This window comes from Pyxicephalus adspersus, chromosome 3 (genome assembly GCF_032062135.1).
Source record: "Pyxicephalus adspersus chromosome 3, UCB_Pads_2.0, whole genome shotgun sequence".
Classification (NCBI taxonomy): Eukaryota; Metazoa; Chordata; class Amphibia; order Anura; family Pyxicephalidae; genus Pyxicephalus; species Pyxicephalus adspersus.
In genome coordinates this window covers 152,869,361-152,889,796 of record NC_092860.1, presented here as the reverse complement: position 1 = coordinate 152,889,796, position 20,436 = coordinate 152,869,361, and the positions used below count along the sequence as shown (strand labels likewise).

General features: G+C 37.0%; 1 protein-coding gene across 1 annotated transcript in view; it reads right to left on the bottom strand.

Moving 5' to 3' along the window:
* LOC140327541 (vomeronasal type-2 receptor 26-like) overlaps positions 1–20,436 on the bottom strand; it is a 49,209-nt gene that overhangs the window by 10,401 nt on the left and 18,372 nt on the right. The window contains exons 2-3 of the mRNA XM_072406931.1: positions 16,895–17,186; positions 2,482–2,775 (exon numbers count right to left, since the gene is read on the bottom strand). Coding sequence (XP_072263032.1) covers positions 2,482–2,775; positions 16,895–17,186 — 586 coding nt within the window. The remainder of the gene's footprint in view (positions 1–2,481; positions 2,776–16,894; positions 17,187–20,436) is intronic.

The following is a 20,436-nucleotide window of genomic DNA, read 5'->3' as shown; positions in this document are numbered from 1 at the left end:
CTCAAAGACCTGAGAATAAAAGGCTTAGCTACACCAAAGTAATGACGACCATTGACTTGTATGTTTAGGTGAACTTCTTTCTAATGACACACTAACTTGGAACAGGTGTTTGGAATAAGTTCCCAATCCTAATTTAAGAACATTGAAAAAGGATAAAAGGAATTTCTTAAATGTCTTAGGAAAGAGTTTGATGTGCTTCCAGAAAAATATTGAGTAATTTTAGCCTGAAAATAAAATTTATACAACTGGATCCTCCACCAGAAAATGTGTGCCGAATGTTTCACTGCTTTATAAAAAAAACCCTAATAAGCGTTTGACGACCCCACCCGAGTTATCTCGTGTGAGATAACGCAGTGTAAGCCTCAGCCGGCTTTACTTGGAATGCTGTGAATGCTTGGAATGCTTTGATCATTCCGTGAGGATCGAACAGTCAGCTGACTACTCTCGGTATAGAAACTTAAAGCAGAAGTCCTCTGCTATTGTCTTACACTGCCCCCTAGTGACAAGTGGTCATAAATACACAATACAGCAGTGGCCTTGTAAGCACTATTCTCTCTAGATACATTTTTTCAGGCCAATCAAATAAGTTATAAAAATCAACAACTTGCTACACTGCCTACCCTTCTACCTCCTACTTCTCCCTACAGCATTCCTGAGGCCTAATCTTTGATCCTGATCTCTGACTGTGTGTAACTGTGAGTACTGCTATTGTAGCAGAAGTCATCTGCTATCATTCTTACACTGCCTGTGTAAGTGAAACCCATACATCATCAGTTTTTATCTCACACTCGTTCGAGAAATCGTTCAAAACTACCACACTCCGAGAAACATGAGAAAACGAGGGAAACCATCAGCTGGTGATCAACCACTAAGACTTACTGAAAGGCATTTTACTTCAGCAATTCCACCAACAGACAAGAAGGAAAATCCAAGACGACTATGCCGTGTCTGCAGCAAAACCACACTTGTGTGCCATATGTAATGTGGCTCTCTGTGTACAGCCCTGGTTTCAAAATTTCCACACATTGATGAAATTCTAAAAGATGCTTTCCCCCCTTTGTTATAATACACTAACAGGTGACCGTGGAATAATTAGTAGCAAGGAAATGTCACAAATAAGAAATAACAAAACTTGCTAAAATAAATTGGCCTGGAGCACTTGCAAGCAACTAAATACATTGGTGGTTAAAAGGTTAGAAACATAATTTAAAGAAACCATTTTTGACTCAAAATTCCTTATGTTATATTCTGTTTGTTTACACCTAATCATAACATGATTACCCAAAGGAATATCATTTTTTTTGCAGTTTATAAAAAAAATTTGGTTACAAGATCATTTTTTTCTCTTTGCAAAGTTATTTTAAGTAGTTTAGTAAAAAAAGGACAAAACGTTCTGAGGTCAGTGTAAAGCAAAGTCAGGGTTTTCATTTTTTTTTTTAATTTACTTTATTATACATTACATTATTTTTTGTTTTATCTCATTCACTAAAAATTAAAGTTTACTTTAAAAGTAAAAATTAGAATTCAGTGACAATTACAGGGGCAGCATGGTGGCTCAGGGGTTAGCACTCTGGCCTTTGCAGCGCTAGGTCCTAGGTTCGAAATCCCAGCCAGGACACTATCTGCATGGAGTTTGCAGGTTCTCCCCGTGTCTGCGTGGGTTTCCTCCGGGTACTCCGGTTTCCTCCCACATCCCAAAAACATGCAGTTAGGTTCATTGGCTCCCCCGAAATTGACCTAGATTACATTAATGACATATGACTATAGTAGGGACATTAGATTGTGAGCTCCTTTGAGGGACAGTTAGTGACACAAATATGGACTCTGTACAGCGCTGCGTAATATGATGGCGCTATATAAATACTGTATAATAATAATAATAATAATAATTATGTATGTAATTCTGAAACATTACGTCAAATTACCAATGTAATAAAGTGCTTCAGGTAGTTACAATAGGTCCAATGTATATTTATTGATTTCACTCACTTTATATTTTAATCTGTGTACATTCATTTCAGATTCCGGATCCTTCATCTTTAGATAGTTGTATATATCATGCAATGCCCGGGCCAGTGTATTTACTGCAGTAAACACTCTGTAAGGTGACTTATCATCAGGATAATACATTTTTATTTTGAGGTTAGTCAAATTGCAATTTGTAATAGGATTTACAAATGTGGCCGGAATAAGACGGTTCTTTACTGTGTTTCTTGAAAAGCATGCATAGTTAGTTATAATAATATCCTCCATTATTGCATCATCTGGGTTTCTGGAATACTTACTGATATGAAAATATTCCAGCATCCCCGGTATGGATAGATTGGGACATGTAAACACCAAACTGCAATTACTGAAAAAAAAATATTCTAAATTCTGTGACCAAGCATTCGGGAGAATAAATGTTTTATTTACATGATAAGGGACAGTTCTGGACAAAAATGTATAATAAGTTCTGCTAACAGTGCCACAGATAATTACAACTTCAGTAGTTGAGGTCTGAAGCTCTTGGGGAATAGAGTCAAAATTCTTTACAGACACCAGAATCTTGAATTCAATACAAATTCCATGATTAGTTAAATGTTTGCTGAGTTGTCGGATCTCTCGTTGTCCATATTCATCATCGGATGAAATGATACCAACCCAGTTCCACTTCAAACTTTCCAGTAACTTCACTATGGCCACATATTGCATTTCAACATTTGGAACTGTCCGGAAAACATTGGGATACATCCTTCTGTCACTTAGTAAACTATCTCTAGCTCCATAACTGATCTACAAAGAAAGAGAACAGAAGTTATTCAAAGAAGATCTCCAACCACATAGTAGTAAAATAATTTTCTGTGAGGCCCTGTTCCAGCAACAGTATTCGTCAGACAGCAATTCTCCAATCTAAGGCTGTACTCTTTGCCATTAGCAAGCCTTGTTCAGCCTCGAGAGGCTAGTTACACTGTCCCAGCACACGATTGCCCAAGGACTTCTGTGTGCAAGAGATGTTGTCTGGCGAAGTACTGACAGAGGACCAGGAGCCCACAGATATTGCAGTACCTGGAATCCAGCTAAGACAAGTACAGAATACAAAGCCAGAGGAAATTCACAGGTAATCAGCCCAAGTGAACAAGAGGAAAGACACAAAGTCAGCGACAGTAAATCTTATTAAATCCTACTCCAACTACAAATCAGCCTTGTTTAACGCTAAAACAGGCACCGGGGACTGTGAGCAGAAAGACTATAAAGCCCTAGCAGCCAATGGCAGTACAGGTTTCAAAATCTCCTTCAGCCATTCAGAGGTGCAGCCTTACACAGAGTGTGTGCTGGGGATACCAAGAAAGTAAATCTCAGGCTGCATGGCTAAAGAGAACAGGGGATGCTCCTAATTCCTTGTTCTCCTTGCTGCTGCAAGTGCAATCGCTGAAAGATGAATCTAGTGTAGGGTATACCAACTCACCTCCTCCAATGTTTAAGGTGCTGCATACTTCTATGGACGTGCAATAACAAATGAATAAAGAATAGGAGGAAATAGGGTATTTTATGTATAATAGTGTATTAAAAAAGTAGACAAAACTTATACAGTGTTACATCACACATTTAGTACATACTTCATGTTCCTACAATCCCCTGAGCAATATGCCGTGGGGGATGTGGAGAGCTAGACATTGATTCCTAATATAGTGGAGATAAGTGCATACAGGGTTGAAAAATGGATGTCGTGTCCTGACGCGTTTCGCCTACATTGGCTTCTTCAGAGGACTTTTAGACATCGAAATATGACTGTATACAAGATAAATGAATAAATAAACGAATAAGTGATACAATATATAATAATTAGTTGTGCGTTTCAACTGGCAAATTACATTAGCTATAAATTAGCCATCAGTATAACTGTATTATTATCATTGGTGGAGAGAAAAATACATATACATACAACAGTTACATCATTGTATTCACATCCATATGTAAAATATATGTCAATGGTTTATGGTCATGGTATTCATTGAATAGAAATAAATAAAAACTAAGAAAAAACAAAAAAAGAAATTGGTCTGGTACTTAGAGGTAAAAGTGGTTAAAGAAGATTCAAGGAGTCCCAGTCACAAATGATTGACAGGGCTCATCAATTCAAGTGCTGGAGATTATAAATATTGTTGTTAAATATCATAGTTAGCAATTAGTAAGGGTGAGGTGAAGGGAGAGTTAGGGATAATAATGTACTAGGTATAGAGGGATCTTTATGAGTGTTGATCAGAATCAATTTGTACTTTGTACAAAGAAAATACTACTAATATTTAAGTATCTATTAAGAAATGTGTGACCAACTACATTGTTATGTGTAGTATCGAGAGTGTTATGATAGTAAATGGCCATATATACATATATACCTACTCTATACATCTTCTATGATTGTGAATGTGTAAAAAGATAATGTATATTCACTACCCATACTCTTGTATGGTTATATGGACTACTGTATATGTGTATATGTGATTTTTTTCAATGTAACATCTGTTTTCCAGCACCATAAGTTAGAAAGGTCTCAATAAACTAGGTTATTTCCTTCTACTCCTGTACATTACAATATGACATTTGCAGAATATAAACACAATAAGCAGGCTCTATGGATGTGGAACTTTGTACCTTAAATATGATGTTTTATTTCAATATGTATGCTAACCAAGTGTGAACATTTTTTATTGTTTTTTTTATTCATTTTGTTGCTTACAGCTGTAAAATGATCTTATCACCCCCTACAGTGATAGGTGAAAACAACTGAATTCTGCATCACATATGGTGCCAACCACAGACAGTGCCCAATATTCATATTATTCCAAAAAGTATGACTTATTAACTGTTCAACTATACACAATTGCATTTACCTTGCTCAGCAGGATAGCAATGATAATAGCCAAGTTCTTTAAGAGTACACCTCTATTCACTATTCCCTATTGCCAGCGAGAGTCATTCTGTGTAAAACACATTATAATAGCTAATGTCAAGAAGCTTATATTCAAACTAACGATCGTTATTAATCAATTGATTAAAAATGTATTAGATCACAAATGTGTTAGATCACCAACTACTAGATCTAAGTATATATTCATATATAAATATATAGTAGTCACAGTATCATAAAAGAGAGAGGCACCTTTCAACATCTGGGGGCAGACTGATCAGACATCTCAGACCTCCACATGTTGCTGGTCCCTTGCTAATGGGGCAGTACAGCCTTTCCCAACAGGGGATAAACCGCCAATCATCAATGCAGTGGGAGGATGCAACTAAATAGGGATGGACACTTGCTGGAGGTTCTACTGCAATCAATACCGAGCCTACCGTCCAGCGGAGGGCAAAAAAAAAGCCGTTAATGGAAAACAAATATGTTACTATATAAATCTTTTTGCGAGTGCTTGCTGGCAAAGAGCTGTGGTGGCCATCTTGAAAACTGGGACCAGGAGGTTGTTACTATGTATTCAGGGAGACAGCAAAATATAAACCAGGGGACACATGTGAACTCTCTGGACACACATCAGCTGGATAGATCGCTGATTTAAATCTAATTTTCACTTTTATACTGGCACTGGTGAGTCCTGTATTCCTTCTTACCCTCAAGATTTACAAGATTCCTGCAGGATTTACAGTTTATTTATAACAATCAAGAAGAAGTCTATATTTCCCCCAATCTCTGTACCATTTAAGAATACAAATTTTCAATAATTACTTCTAAGTGGAAACATAAGATCTACCAAGATAAATTATCATACATACTGGTGACTTGCAGTAGAGCTCCTATACCTTTTCCTGTGCATTTTTATACCGGCTTAAAAATCATCATGATGGCATTTTAAAAGCGGAATAGACAACCCGAGGGAACTCTGCTTTTATATATATATATAGAGAGAGAGAGAGCGAGAGAGAGAGAGAGAGAGATTTTTTTTACTAAAATTGGGAAAATTGGCCGAATTTGATCTTCTGGAAACAATTCACCTCCTCAACCAGGACACAACTTACCTGACATGTTTAAGTCTTAATCACAAGACAGTACAAGATCTCCCCATCCCAAGATGGTGATGTCAGAGGAGCTCAAGCACCATTATCTGCCTCCCTTTCTACTGAACCAATGTTGACCTACATGAGTCAACTTCCTCAATGCACTGACCTCAACCCCCTAACGGACATTAGCCTCTGATCTCAAAAACACCCTAACGGCAGCTATCTCTGATTTAAAAGAAGATATACGTTCAATTGCTGCCAGACTCTTGGATGTAGAACAAGCCTGTGCCAACAAGGACCCTGATATCCAAGAAATACACACTATTACGAGCCATCACTCAATTCATTGCAATGTGTCGTCATATAGAGCATCTTGATAACAGAGGCAGACGCAAAAATATCCACATTAGAGGCCTGCCTGAAGCAATAGAACCAGACCAATAGTCATTCACATTACAATCAATATTCAATGATCTATTAGACCAGCCACCAGAATCTCCAATTGAATAGGAAAGAGTCCGCAGAGTGCTACGTGCTATAAGTGGAGAAGGTGATCCACCAAAAGATGTCATTTGCCGTCTAATGAACTTTCCCCTGAAGGAGGAAATAATGGGGCAAGCACGTTCTAAAGATCGTATTATTTATAATGGATCTGAAATTTAACAACGAAGGGCACTCTGACCTCTACTTCACGTCTTCAGAGAACGTTGCATATCCTATCGATGGAGGTTTCCATTTTGTCTTTCCACCACTATGGATGGCAGATCCTACAACCTTCGTACTCCAGAGGACTTGCCGAGATTTCTTCAACAACTGCGTTTACCGGATGTCAATTTACCTGAATGGTTCTCAGAGTTCTCTGTTCCTACTCAAGGTCACCCACCACAAGAACAAGAACCAGAGCCCAGAAGATATGGTCAAGATCTGAGTTAGAGTCCCAGAAGAGGTCCTAGAAGATAATCCTGTTTTCCTGATAAGTAGTAATGTTTCCAGAAGGGACCATTGACACAAAATTCAATTGTTCTTGCATTTCATATATTTGGTTTAGTTTAATGTATTAATAGGATGAACCTTATCTAAACAAGCCTCACCAGTGACATCATGTAAGACGGCATCTCCTGATCAATACTTACCCTGACAAATATTAATAGTTGATATTCACCATATTCTGATAATACTAGTTTTCAACAGTCTTTTGTTGAGGTTTGATTGAAAACGAGATACATAGATAAGGTATACCACTACCCTTGGTTTTCTTTTTCAGCATTGGCTGACACTCAGCACTAAATGTTTTGTCAAACTATATGAAAACATATTATAGGTTTTAAGGATGCACTAATCCTTAAAACCTAACCTGAAAAAGCATATACCATTCACATATACATGTTCATTCTTAAACACATACTAATTTGATCTACAAACAGAATATACGCTGAGTCCCGATATTGTTAAAATGACCCACTTTTTTTTTTGTTTGTTGAGTTCACTCTGGCATGTCGTTCTTATCCCCATTGAAAGTTGTAACACTCATATCCACCCCCCACAGTTGGAGATTAATTTGTTCGACTGACCACATCCAGTTTTGTCTAGGTAAGTGAGTGTTTATACACACCCACTCCAGATTTCTCTTATTCTTTATTTCCTGATTCCTATAAGGGATTGGTTAAACAATGACTTGTCAACCTATCTATCATGGAAACTAAATTTTTATTCCAATATTAGCAGTTTACAGTTTCTTGTTCTTTTTTTAAGGAGATCTTGTTTTTGTGGCATTCACAATGTTTCCTCTCACAAATTTGAATTGGTCCACTTATCCAACAAACACAACCAGGTCATGGAAGTTTTTTTCCCTAAATGCCAAAGGCCTTAATACACCTGAAAAAAGATGTTCAATTTTGCATATGGTTACACAACCAGGTCATGGAAGTTTTTTTCCCTAAATGCCAAAGGCCTTAATACACCTGAAAAAAAGATGTTCAATTTTGCATATGGTTAGTAGGTACAAGTCTCAGAAAGTATTCCTCCAAGAGACTCACTTTAGAAACCAAAGAATTCAGTAATTAACTTCTAACAACTACCCAACGGCAACCAGCCTTTTTCAAAGTCCAAAGGTGTTTCCATTTTATTCTCCAAGCAAGTGCATTTTAAGTTGGAAGAACAGATCCCGGACCCTGAGGGCCGCTATCCTATTTTTAGGGGTAATCTTGATCATAGGCCAGTTACTCTTCATCTAAAACTATAACTCTAACATCTATAGCCCTAACATATCTCAAGCACAAGTTTTTTCCAATACATTTCAAGAATTTTCCAAGGCTTTGCTAAAGGCATGCTTATACTAGGTGGCGATTTTAATGTCCCCCCTAACCCACTGCTGAACCCTTCTATGGGTAGTGCAACTTTAACTTTTAAAGCACTCCCTTCCATCAAAGCTTCCCTTTCTGCCCTCATGTTACATGTCACATGGCTTACAATCTATCCAAATACTAAAGATTATACATTCTTCTCCCATCCCCATAATTATTACTCACATTTGGATTATTTTTTTTTTCATATCTCAGAGAGATCTTACAAACCTCTCCAAAGCGTCTATAGAACAAATAACCATTTCTGATCAGGCCCCGATTACATTCACCACCTGTCTACCAGAATGTTCCCCGAGACAAAAGATCTGGAGACTTAACCCATCCCTGCTCGGTGATATTGCAGTAATGAATGACGTTAAGGCAAAACTAGAAGAATACTTTGCACTTAATGCTAACCCTAACACCGATCCTGCCATTATATGGGCAGCCCACAAAAGTGTAATTAAAGGTACTTTTCTGAAATTAACCATGAAATTAAAAAAAAACAAACAAGAAATTTCCTCACTGATGAACAAAATCCAGAATTTAGAGTTAGTTCATAAGTGTACACAGGCAGAAAAAAATTCTAACAGAACTAACAGATTTGAGACAAAAGCTGAAAGAGTTACTCTTTGCACAGGATTAACGTGCATATGCACTATCTTCAAAGTTCTTTTATGAACATGCTAATAAAAATTAGAGATAAACATGGTCAAATATACCTAAAATCGGATGAGCCAAACAATTCCAAGCATTTTACACACAACTCTACAACATAAAACCTCCCCAACAACCTGAAGGGAACTGATTGACAGGCAGATAGCCATACCTACCTTTTTAGGTAAGTATAGCTTAAAAGCCTCGGTTCAGATAGTTTGATCAGTGATAAATATTTGCAGTAATTTATAAAGAAGGCAAAGGTGCATGTTCCTGTAGTAACTATAGGCCAATATCATTGCCTGATACTGGCTAACCAACTTATTACACTTATTCCATCTCTGAAAAATTTAGATCAAGTTGTATTTATCCCCGGTAGGGAGTCTAGAGACAATACCACCAAAGCTCTTAATCTAGCACAATGGGCTCAGAAATCAAACCATCAATGCTTTTTCTTCTACGGATGCTGAAAAAGCATTCGATAAGTTGGCATGGGATTATATGGCGGATGTCTTGGACTCCATAGGAGTTCTCCCCAAAATGCGTCCCTGAATACTTTCATTATACTCTAAACTTTCAGCAAAGGTCAGAATAAATGGCCTTCTTTCAACACCTGTTTCAATAAACAATGGCACCAGACCGGGTTGCCCACTGTCGCCCTTGATTTTTGTCTTAGCTTTGGAACCCCATTTGATTCAAATTAGAGAGAATAATGAGATCTCAGGCTTGTGCATAGGTAACAAAGAATAGTGCATTCACAAATGATATTCTTCTTACACTTACTCATCCTATGTCCTCCATTCCTGTACTACTTAATACACTATAATCATTATTCCTTTGAGAATAATGTATAAAATGTTTGTATTTGTAGGCTGGGTATTTCCTGAAGAAGCGGACTATTTGATCCGAGAAACGTGTTGAATTTATTCAGCCTGAGTTTATACCTGTATATGTATATACCTACATTGTTTTTAAGAGATTTTAATATTGTTATTGAATAAAATTTGTATGTATTTGGATTTTTTTGTAAAAATAAAAACCAGTTCATTTCTGAATGCATTTAAAGTCCCGGGTTTTTGAACCCCCCCCCTCTTTTGTTTCTTTTCTAAATCTAAAGGGATGTGCATTCGTTATTTATAGAGGTTTGACCTTTTAAACATCTTCCCAGATAGCTAATGTAATTTGACAGTTGAAATGCCTGACTAGTTTTTATGTATTTTATCACTTACTCGCTTATTTTATTTTAGTCATATTTCAATGTTTAAAAGAAGCCAATATAGGCGAAACGTGTCAGGACACTACATCCATTTTTCAACCCCCTATGCACTTATCTCTGCTATAATAGGAGTCAATGTCTACCTCCCCACATCCCCACATCCCCCAATGTTAGGAGACCAATAAGGTCTCCTAACATTTGCCCATTAAAATATAAACTAACAAATCCAAAGATTTTCCAATATAAATATTCAGTCTGTTAACCAACATCATTCAACTCATTTCCTGTGTGCCCAGGTTATTCAAAATAAGGCAACAACAAAAAATGAGTGCAAATAAATTGACAAACATAATACATAGTACAGATTCAAATAACTCTAATGTCCTTTCGCATTTTCAATGCTGGGGAAAGAAGAGCTGAATCTAGTCAATTGTTGATCTGACAGTAATAGTTTGTCAGTAAATGGTACGCTTCCTTTACTGTAAGGGTGAGGCGAGAGTTTACTGGTAGTTTAAACGTCTTAAAAAAAAATTCTCTCTTATTCTACCTTTTTTTCGTAGAAAAATATACAGGGTGGCAACCCCTGGGGTTTTTTAAAGATAGTTAAATCTCTTGGAAAAGAAAAGACAGGATTTTAAGGCCAGAGTTTTTTAGAAAAAAAGTAATTATGTATTTATAGCATGATTCATACATAATTAAACAAACATTGAATATGACCACCAGCCCAATCAGGCTTTATGAGGTGGGGTTTGACATACTTTACATACAATCGCCTAGCAAAATTTGTTGAACCGTTAAGTCTTTAGGACCCAATGCGTTTCACCACTTGGACAACTTCAGGGGTATATGGTGATGACACCTGGAGACACAAAACTAAATGATAAGGGGTAATTGATGACCCTGGTCTGTTAGAGAGACAATTTTCAGACTGTTTAGTAGACCAATGACTAAACATATAGGATCCCTAACTAGGTATCACCGGTAGAGGTCAAAGATATGTGTCTCTTGTTCCGACAGATTTTGCCGTGTGGCTTCTTCAGGGGATCGATTGAGACCAATGAATACTTGTTGACCAGTGCAGAAAAATGTCTCGTTGAGATTGAGTACTCACAATGATGGGGAGAAAAGTATGATGGGATCCACATGATTCAGAACATTATAAGCGCATGACATCTGTGTCAGTTTGCAGCATGTAATGAGGCCTCCTTCGGGTATCTTGCCACCTGGTTTAGAATTAAACTTGAACTTTGTCCTTTGAAAAGAGAACCTCATTATACCCTTAACTGATATCAGCAATTTTCATTTATATACAATTGTGATCGTATGTAGCTTGTGTATCTTGCAAGCATTTCTCATGAGTGTTTTCTTCCAGTGTGTTTTCTTCCATGTGTGATGCAGGAAGTCAGAATTTCACCATGCTCTCTGGGATTGCCCTAGGACAGGGGTCTGCAACCTGCGGCTCCAGAGCCGCATGCGGCTCTTCAGCCTCCTTGTTGTGGCTCCCTTCGGCTGTCGCGGGGAGATCTCTGATGGGGGATCCCCTTCCTCCCAAGACACTGTGGAGGAGGGGGATTCCCTATCCGGTGTTCTAATGAAAAAAAATCTACCAGTGAAATAAATCTACCACGGGACGTGTACAAATGGGTGTGTACAATGACATCCCCCTCCTTTGAACCCCAATTCCTCTGGAATGGGGAGATGTACAAAACCAAAAATGTAGGTGCAAGTACGGGACACCTCCTAAAAATTCATAAAAAAAAATCTACCCTGTTACACATTGCTGGAAGCATCTAGCATCTGAACCCCAATTTCTCTGGAACGGGCGAGAGGCGGTACAGGTGACCAAAATAGAGGTGCAAGTGGGGGACCCTTATGGCTAACACCACCTACAATTGAATCGCTGAGGCATCGTCAGAAAATAGGAACTCTGCCCATCAAAATAATCTACCCTGTTACACATTGCTGGAGGCTTCTAGCACCTGAACCCCAATTACTCAAGATTGGGGGGTACAGGTGAACAAAATTAAAGCTGAAAATGAGGGACACCTGTGGCTAACACCCCTTAAAATTTCATCGCTAAGGCATCGTCAGAACATAAAGAACTCTGCCCATCAAAAAAATCTACCGTTACGTTAGAAGCCTCCAGCTATGTAACAGGATGATACGTTAGAAGCTGGAGGCTTCTAGGGGCATAGTTCAGTGTTTAATTTATTTCAAAGTAGGCCTACACATGCACACTTGTTGTAACAGGTAAAATTAAAAAAATATTAAAACTTTTAAAAGTTTATAAACTGTGTTATGTTTTGCGGCTCCAGACTATTTTTCTTTAGTGGAAGAGGAGGCAAAATGGCTCTTTTGATAGTAAAGGTTGCTGACCCCTGCCCTAGGATAAAGTTTTTTGGGAGGACTATTGCCAACTATGCACTAACTGTTTTAGTAAACTATATACCTCTGTCACTAGAATGCGCAATATTGGTTCAGCATCTACAGCTGAGCCTTAAAGCCAGTTACAATGTTTAAACACAGCCTTCTTCTTCTCCAGTGGCTTCCACACAGCTTCACTCCTCTAGGGAACTCAGTAGTTGTCATGGTTTGGTTAACCAGATCCATAACCAGATCCATATTTACTTCAAGCTCTAGCTGTACTTCCCTACAGATAATGCTTTTAGCTTTTAAAGTCTCCACGCTTTATAAAAAGGATTTGGCCTGGGTTTCTCTACACTGTAAGAGATAGGACACAATTACCAACAAAATCAATGTCACCCTGAGTCTTCTTAGAAGATCCTTCAAATATCTAGCTTGTGCCACTTTCTACAACTTCAGCATTCTAGAGCTGAAAGAGTCAATACATGGCTTAGTTTCAGCTTTGATGCTGCATATTCAGGCCTAGGAGGGTGTGATACCAATACATTTTTTGGCTGCAAGATTCCCCTATCTCCTAATGACCTGATTTCCTTGGCAATGTGACATTTGCTTCCAAGAATGTTCTAAGAAGAATTCTCAGCATCAGCGACTGGCTCAATAATTTCAGCAATGTTTTGTTCCTCCTGTTCCTTCTTCTCCCCATTACCAGCTCATGCAACTTGTCTGCTCATAACGGTTCCTGAAAGAATCAAGGTCTTTGTGTCCACTATGAACAGAAGGGACAGTAGATAGAACCCCAAATATCTAGTATAATTGGAGGGAGGCATGCTTGACTATTTTTCCCACTTCTTCAGCTAAGTTCCCAAGATACTGATGAAAGTACTTAGGGCTTATTGTTACATTGGATGCCCTACTCAAATCAGGAGCAAATGGCAACTAAATCTTAGACCTTCTGGTCAAAAAGTATGCCTGGATACTTCCCTGACTTCAGCTGGGCTCACCTGTACTTTACTAGTTTACTTAATGAAAGTTATTATTTTTCTCCAAATGAGAACAAACATTTTATTGGCGATCTGGAGATAAAAAACAGCCAAACTGCCACTGGACTCTCACATTCCTCTATTTCTGCTGAATCTACATGATGTGCAGGACTTTTCCAAAATCATATCGACAATCTTATGCAACAATTGGATCCTTTTCTACCACTACTCATTCCGAGTGAGCTAAGGACTCACCTTTCTAAGGACTTCCACAGTAATTTTGGTTGTAGCTTGTTGATGTTAAAATTTGGACTGAAAATGAAATCTGTACATTTGGTTCTGTTTGACTATACTTAAACAAAGCCCATATTCAGCTACAAAATTGAATTTACAAGACAGGCTAGATCTTATTGCACCAATAAGCTAATGAGTAAGGGAAGGGGACAACCTTGAAGGGGTCATTGTTAACCATTGTACATTTTATCAGTAAAAAATTAAGTATCTGAGATTTTCTCAATATTGTTTATGAATTGTTCCATAATTTCCTATTAAGTTTGTTTGTAGACTTTCCAGGTAACTGATTGTTGTTGAATTGAAATGTTATATCAAGAGAAAGAAAAGATAATTTATAAAGCTAATAGAAAGTTATCATGGATTATATATTATTATTATAATTATATCCCTATGTACAAATACATGCTGACATGCATTTATTGTCACGAAGGACAATTGGTAAATTCGAATTCAACATCATGGAAAAGAGGAAATAGTTAATAAAATGTATCGCTATAATGGATTGGAATAACCTATTTAGTTAGATTTAGTTAGCTAGAGGCTTACATGAATTTAGTGTCTGTCGTGGCATTTGTGGCTGTGGCATAGAAGATATATAATGAAAAGTAAATTAGGAATAAGTTGTTAGTGATATAGTAAAATTTCAGATTTTTGTGAAAACTGTAACTTGTACCTCTAACCTGTATTATAATTTGATATTGTTCTCAGGTTGCTATTTGACGTACTTGAACTGAGTGTTGAGACCCTTTCCTGTGATTATTAATTAATATCTACATTTTATTATTTTACTTACACTATATGGTGAATAACACTTCTAGTAAGGTGATGGTTTTGACAAAATTTGAAGCTTGATCTAGAAATTTGTTATTTGAAAGATGCCAATCTTTAAAGGTTAGAAGATTTTTGAAACAGATGATTATTCAGAATTTTGAAGAACATGTAGGTGCAAATGTTTTGACTGAACAAATTTTGACATTACCTGTTTTATTACCTACTTTAACTGGGTATATTTTTTTCTTTTCTTTTCTTGTTTTTTTTTTTGTTTTTTGTTTTTTATTTGATTTTCTGGTATTATTTTGTATTGTTTTTTGGTTTTGGTCTTGGTTTTTGGTTTTGATGTATGATGTCTTATAGATGACATGAATGAAAGATGAAAGATGATGTTGAAAGTTTATATCACTGTTTGAAGAAGCCTGATGGCAAAACACTTTAAGGACAGAAATGTGTATTCAACTTTGCTTCAATCTAATAAAGAATTCAACAATGAATCCTAAAAATTTTTTAATGTGTATGCAATAGAATTAACCTTGTATTTTGACATAAATTGAGTAAACGTTACCTGGAAAGTCCTAAAAAACAAACTTAAGAAGAAATTTTAAAACATAGATAGGGGTGTAGTACTAAAAATGATTATCCCCCTCAATTTATGGATAAGATATTTAATAATTGTGTCACTTCTTGTCACTAAGATTTTTTGCCAATTATTAAAAGATGTAGGGCATGACTGCACAAATCCAGGAATTGTTGTTATTTTTTCAAAATTATGCTGCCATCTCTTACAACCATAACAAGTTAACAATGTTATAGAGTTGACAACTCAACTCTGGTAAACCCCCTTTTTTTTCCCTTACCTCCAAAAACAAACATTTCAGTCTACTTCTACTGAGATTTAAAAACCAACCATTCATTTCCTTCCTTGCTAAATCTAATAAACTCTTTGAAGCAGACCATGAGCTATTAATTTATTTCAGCATTTAATTCTAGGCCTAATCAAGCAGAGGAAGTGGATGGAGGTATTCTTTGCAGGAATGCCAAACTCCCCTTTTTTAATAAGGATTATCAATATAGTAGGGCATCATGTGCTATTGTGGACAGTCATTCCTAAATCCATTCATGAAGAGGCAGTTAAAATGCATACAGAAAGAGAGGAGCCGCTTCCCAGAGATTACTGTGAGTCTGGGCAAGTGGAGGAGTTAGAAGATGATATTAGTGATCCAATATGGGTTGAAGGTATGAATCAGCAGAGCCACAGACAGGGGTGGAAGAAAGAAGATAAATTGTTGAATTTGGCAATAACTCACAATAAAACATTCCTGTATTTGAATTATCCATTAAAAGAGCATTTGTGAATGACTTGTATTGAACTTAAATCAGTTGTTGTTCCAATGAGGATTTTCTACCATTTATACCATTATTTTAAAAAATATATATATTTATTTTTTTTCATGAGGATTATGGATTGTAAATCTAGATTTAAATGTCTCTAATTTTTGAATTGTGAGTTTTTTGAAAGTGTATCTGGTGGATGTTATCTAGACTGTTGTAACTTGGCCGGACTTTTTATTTATTTACCCTGGTTTTTGTGAACAGTCAGAATATTAAGCAGAACTTGTCTTCTCTATCCCAGTGACACCACAAATTTCCATGGTAAAGCAGGGACAGCACTATCGTGTAAGTGAGAGATCTCTTTTTGGGAGACATGACAGCAACCCTTATTTAGCAATGTTAGTTATTGGTGGCAGTGGAGGAGGGTAAGTCAGATCACATCTAGACTGCCTGGGGCAGAAATTTAGGCAGAGGCAAAATGTTGAAGAAAAACAACTGACCAAGAAAATTAAAAAAGAGAAATCTTACAAATACAAGCCATATAAGTAATTAAAAAAAAACAAACTAATAATAACGGCATACACAACAAACAAAGTCCTGTCTCTCTCCTTCTTTCTCTCAAGAATTCATCTGTCTCCTGTCTCTGTCCTAGCCCATTCAAAGTCACAGGCATGCCCATCTTTTTTCTTTCACTGTTTTTGCAGTCTGTGCAAAAGGACGCCTTAACCTCTAAACTTTTCTGTAGTGACCAGAGATACAATGTATTAAGTAAATAATCTCAACTCCCTTAAAAAAAAAAAGTTCAAGTTATTACAGCATTTTTATTTTCTTACTAGTAATGAACCACATGTTTGTTTGTCTCCTGTTGGTGTAGATGAAGAGGTTCTTAGAAAATACATACTAACAGCTTCACATGTGAATGATAGGTTGGTATTTGGGTCTCTTACCTGGGTGTAACCATACAGATTCAACAGCTGAGCCATTTGGAGAGTGGTATCTGATCTGAGGTCTCCGATGAAGCCAGCCACGTTATCCCGCTCCATACAGGAATAATTTGGAGCTTCCTTTGTATGCCCAGACAAGATTTGTAGAACATCTTTTGTAGCTTTCTTCACATCCCCACAAGAATCATACACGTGATAACCCAGAGTGACATTGGGCAGAATATCCGGATTGTGGTTTATCTCATTAATAGCAAATATAAAAGCCAGGAGATGGGCATATTCTCTCTTGTGAACACTGTGGGAAATAGGTGGATATCATTGGAATGTTGGGGGCAGTGTGGGGGGGGGGGGGGGGTCCATACATTGTAAAAGTGGCTGGTTGGCTGGAAAGATGCTTCTTTTAACAATAACATATACCAAGGACTGAGAGCAAGCAGAACAGGTTAGAGCAGTTTCATTTCTAGTCTTCCTAAAAAGTGTACTATCTGCATGAGGATGGGCTGAAATAAATTTGCTGTGTTTTTTATTCTGAATAGGTCTTGTAAAGCATAGTTGACACATTAGATCCCGCAAACATAAAGCAGTTTAAAAAAACAAACTATATATATGGAAATATGTTTCTTGATGTTTCTGAATGTCGTAGAAAGCCAGAGAGGTACAGATTGGATTTATTGTATTACAAAAAGTATACATTTAAACATTTCATTTCTTTAGATTCTTAGCAAATGTGATCCATCAAGCCTCAATGTATGTATAAAGGACTAGTGACACAAAGAAGAAATCACAATCAAACTTAAAGTTTATGTAATCCCTAACTATGAACAGAACCTCTCCCCTCAGCTTTGTATTTCATAGCTAACTTACGCTGAACACATGAGATTGTAGAATGAGTTTCCCTTCCAACGCCACCTGTGCACTGAATAATGTGCTGCAAATATTCCTCCTATAATGATGTCTCCTTCCTGAGAATACTTATACTCAAATGTATAATTTCTCATTGTGATCTCACATTGGTGAGCAGAGTTCTGTCTATCAGATAAGCCGGGGGTCACACACAAAGATAACAGCCCAAAGAATTTTAGTAGATCTTTCAAGGCAACATAGCATAATCTCTGACTGGCTTGATAAAATTGTTTCTCTCCTTCCAAGCATCTCATTGCTGACAGATACACAGAATCCTAACACTCATGTCAGAGCTCAGATAAAGGATGTGACAGTCTCAGGTTTATAAAGCATAACATTGTTATTTTTCACTGATACAAAGGAATAATAATATTGCAGTTCTTAAAAAAAGGAAGAATGGTCCACCAGGACTGTTTGCCATAAAAATGTAATAATTAACACTAATACTTTTTTTTAACACATATTGGATTTTACACCATAATGATAAAGTTAAAATCAAACTTCCATTCAAACATACAAAGTAAGGACTAGAGATAGGCATAGAATATTCAAGCATTAGAATTTCACTCATTAGCATCCCAATGAATCCACATTAATTCTCATCCTTCTTATTTTCTTAACTACTACTTACCTTTTTACAATTCCATGCCATGTCCTTGGACATTAAATTGTCAATGGTAAGTTGACAATTATTCACCAGAACTTCTGAGGTATAGTAAAAGAATCAAGGTTTTATTCACGCGTGGGAAACTCACAACAGATATGGCAATAGAGGTTGGGACTGTCCCTTCCTCTGTCTGTGAGAGTCTCTGAAAACTTTAACCTAAGAGTCTATATTTTATTCTTCAGTTCCTTGCGTCACTGGTCATCCAATTCTGGGCTGGTCTTTTCTTCAATTTTCCTGGGGACAAGACGAGTTATTGTTTTACTTGTTTTGCTGCCACTGCACATTTCGCTCTCCTTAGTTTTCTTGGGGGGGTTACGGTTTCTATGGTCCCCTTATCTGCTGGTTCCACTTGCACAGTTTCTATGGTCTCCTTATCTGCTGGTTTCACTTGACGAGGTGCAAGGCCAAGACGCCTCCGGGAAGAGAAAGTAAAGAACACAAATAGCTGAGTTAGTCATTTTGAAACAGCATAATATTGGTTGAGTTAATTCTCACTTTACTTGTGGCTATATAAATCTTATATACATTCACACTATCCTTAGTGGTCTGTCATGTCCCACACTGATTATCCATTATGATGTTCCATCAAAAAATTTCCATCTAGTAATATTCTGATATCAAATGAAGATTCTCTGTCCAGCGATCACCTGATTTGTTCCATGAAGGTACATCCTTGTGCTCCATCCGCTGGAGTCGACCTGAGAGGGGCTCGTATGATGAATCCTCAGCGAGGGACATGATAGATCACTATGGATGAATAGATCATTGGCAAACATCGCACACCACAGCGAAAGATCCTGTGAGGTAAGTATTAGATAAGAAAAGGACAATAAAGAAGTTTTTGATCATTTCTGTGTTGTAATTTTTTCAAGGGATTTTTAACCCTTTCAGAAAATAGGCCATGAGTACAATGTACCCTGTACTTATTTCCCAGGGTGAAGTGTGAGACATTTTGGGGACCTGCAGATTACAAATAAACCCCATACCCACAGACACCCCGTGCATAGAGAGCCTCTTCCCTACACGGACCATTGTTGCGGGGGTCTGCTTTTTACAAAAGAGAAGTGAGGAATAGATACTCTTTGCCTTCATTCTGTTTTTTTTTTTTAAGATTCCAGGGGATCTTTTTTGGATAAGAGAGATATGCTGCCATAGAATCAAAGATTTTTAGCTCAGGGTACCTGGTCAGCAAACCAGGAATGCTGTCACAATGACAGTTATAGCATACAGCTCTGTGCTGAATCTAACCACCACACATCAGACACACTCTGATATATTTGATCCTTGTTAAATGTCTGTTGTTTGGGTCGAATCTGACATAAAATCGAACACCATTGCTAATCCTTAGTGTACAAAGGGCTTGATTTAATAAGGCTCTCTAAGGCTTGAGGAGATACACTTTCATCAGTGAACTTGAGTGATCCAGCAAAACATGAATGGATTTCTGCTGTTATTTGTTAGCAAATGTTTTTAATTCTAGACCAGATCCATTCCAGGTTTGGTTGACTAATGAAATCTATCTTCTCCAGCCTTGGAGAGCCTAAATAAATCAGCTCCAACATTTTATGCTTTCTAATGAACCTCATGTAGTTTGTGACATATGATCATTGTTAAATATGTTGATAGGGTAAATACAAGACATTTCATTATTAGGTTTACTTACCTTGAGTATGATTCTCTGAAAGCAGTGAACACTTTACATTATCTAACAACACATCTTATTGTAAATATCTTGGTAATTATGTTTGTTGGTAGTTGATAACTAAAAAACTTACCTCAAACTGACAAATAATAATGGCCTCAAAGAATTTGTTGTACAATTAGGAAGTGAGAAAACAACAATAAACATATGAATAAACCTAAAATTATTCTGTGCTTCTAGAAAAACATCCAGCTTTTTCTTAAAGCAATCTATAGTAGTTGCTGAAACTTCTTCCTGAGGGAGCCGATTCCACATTTTCCCAGACCTTACAGT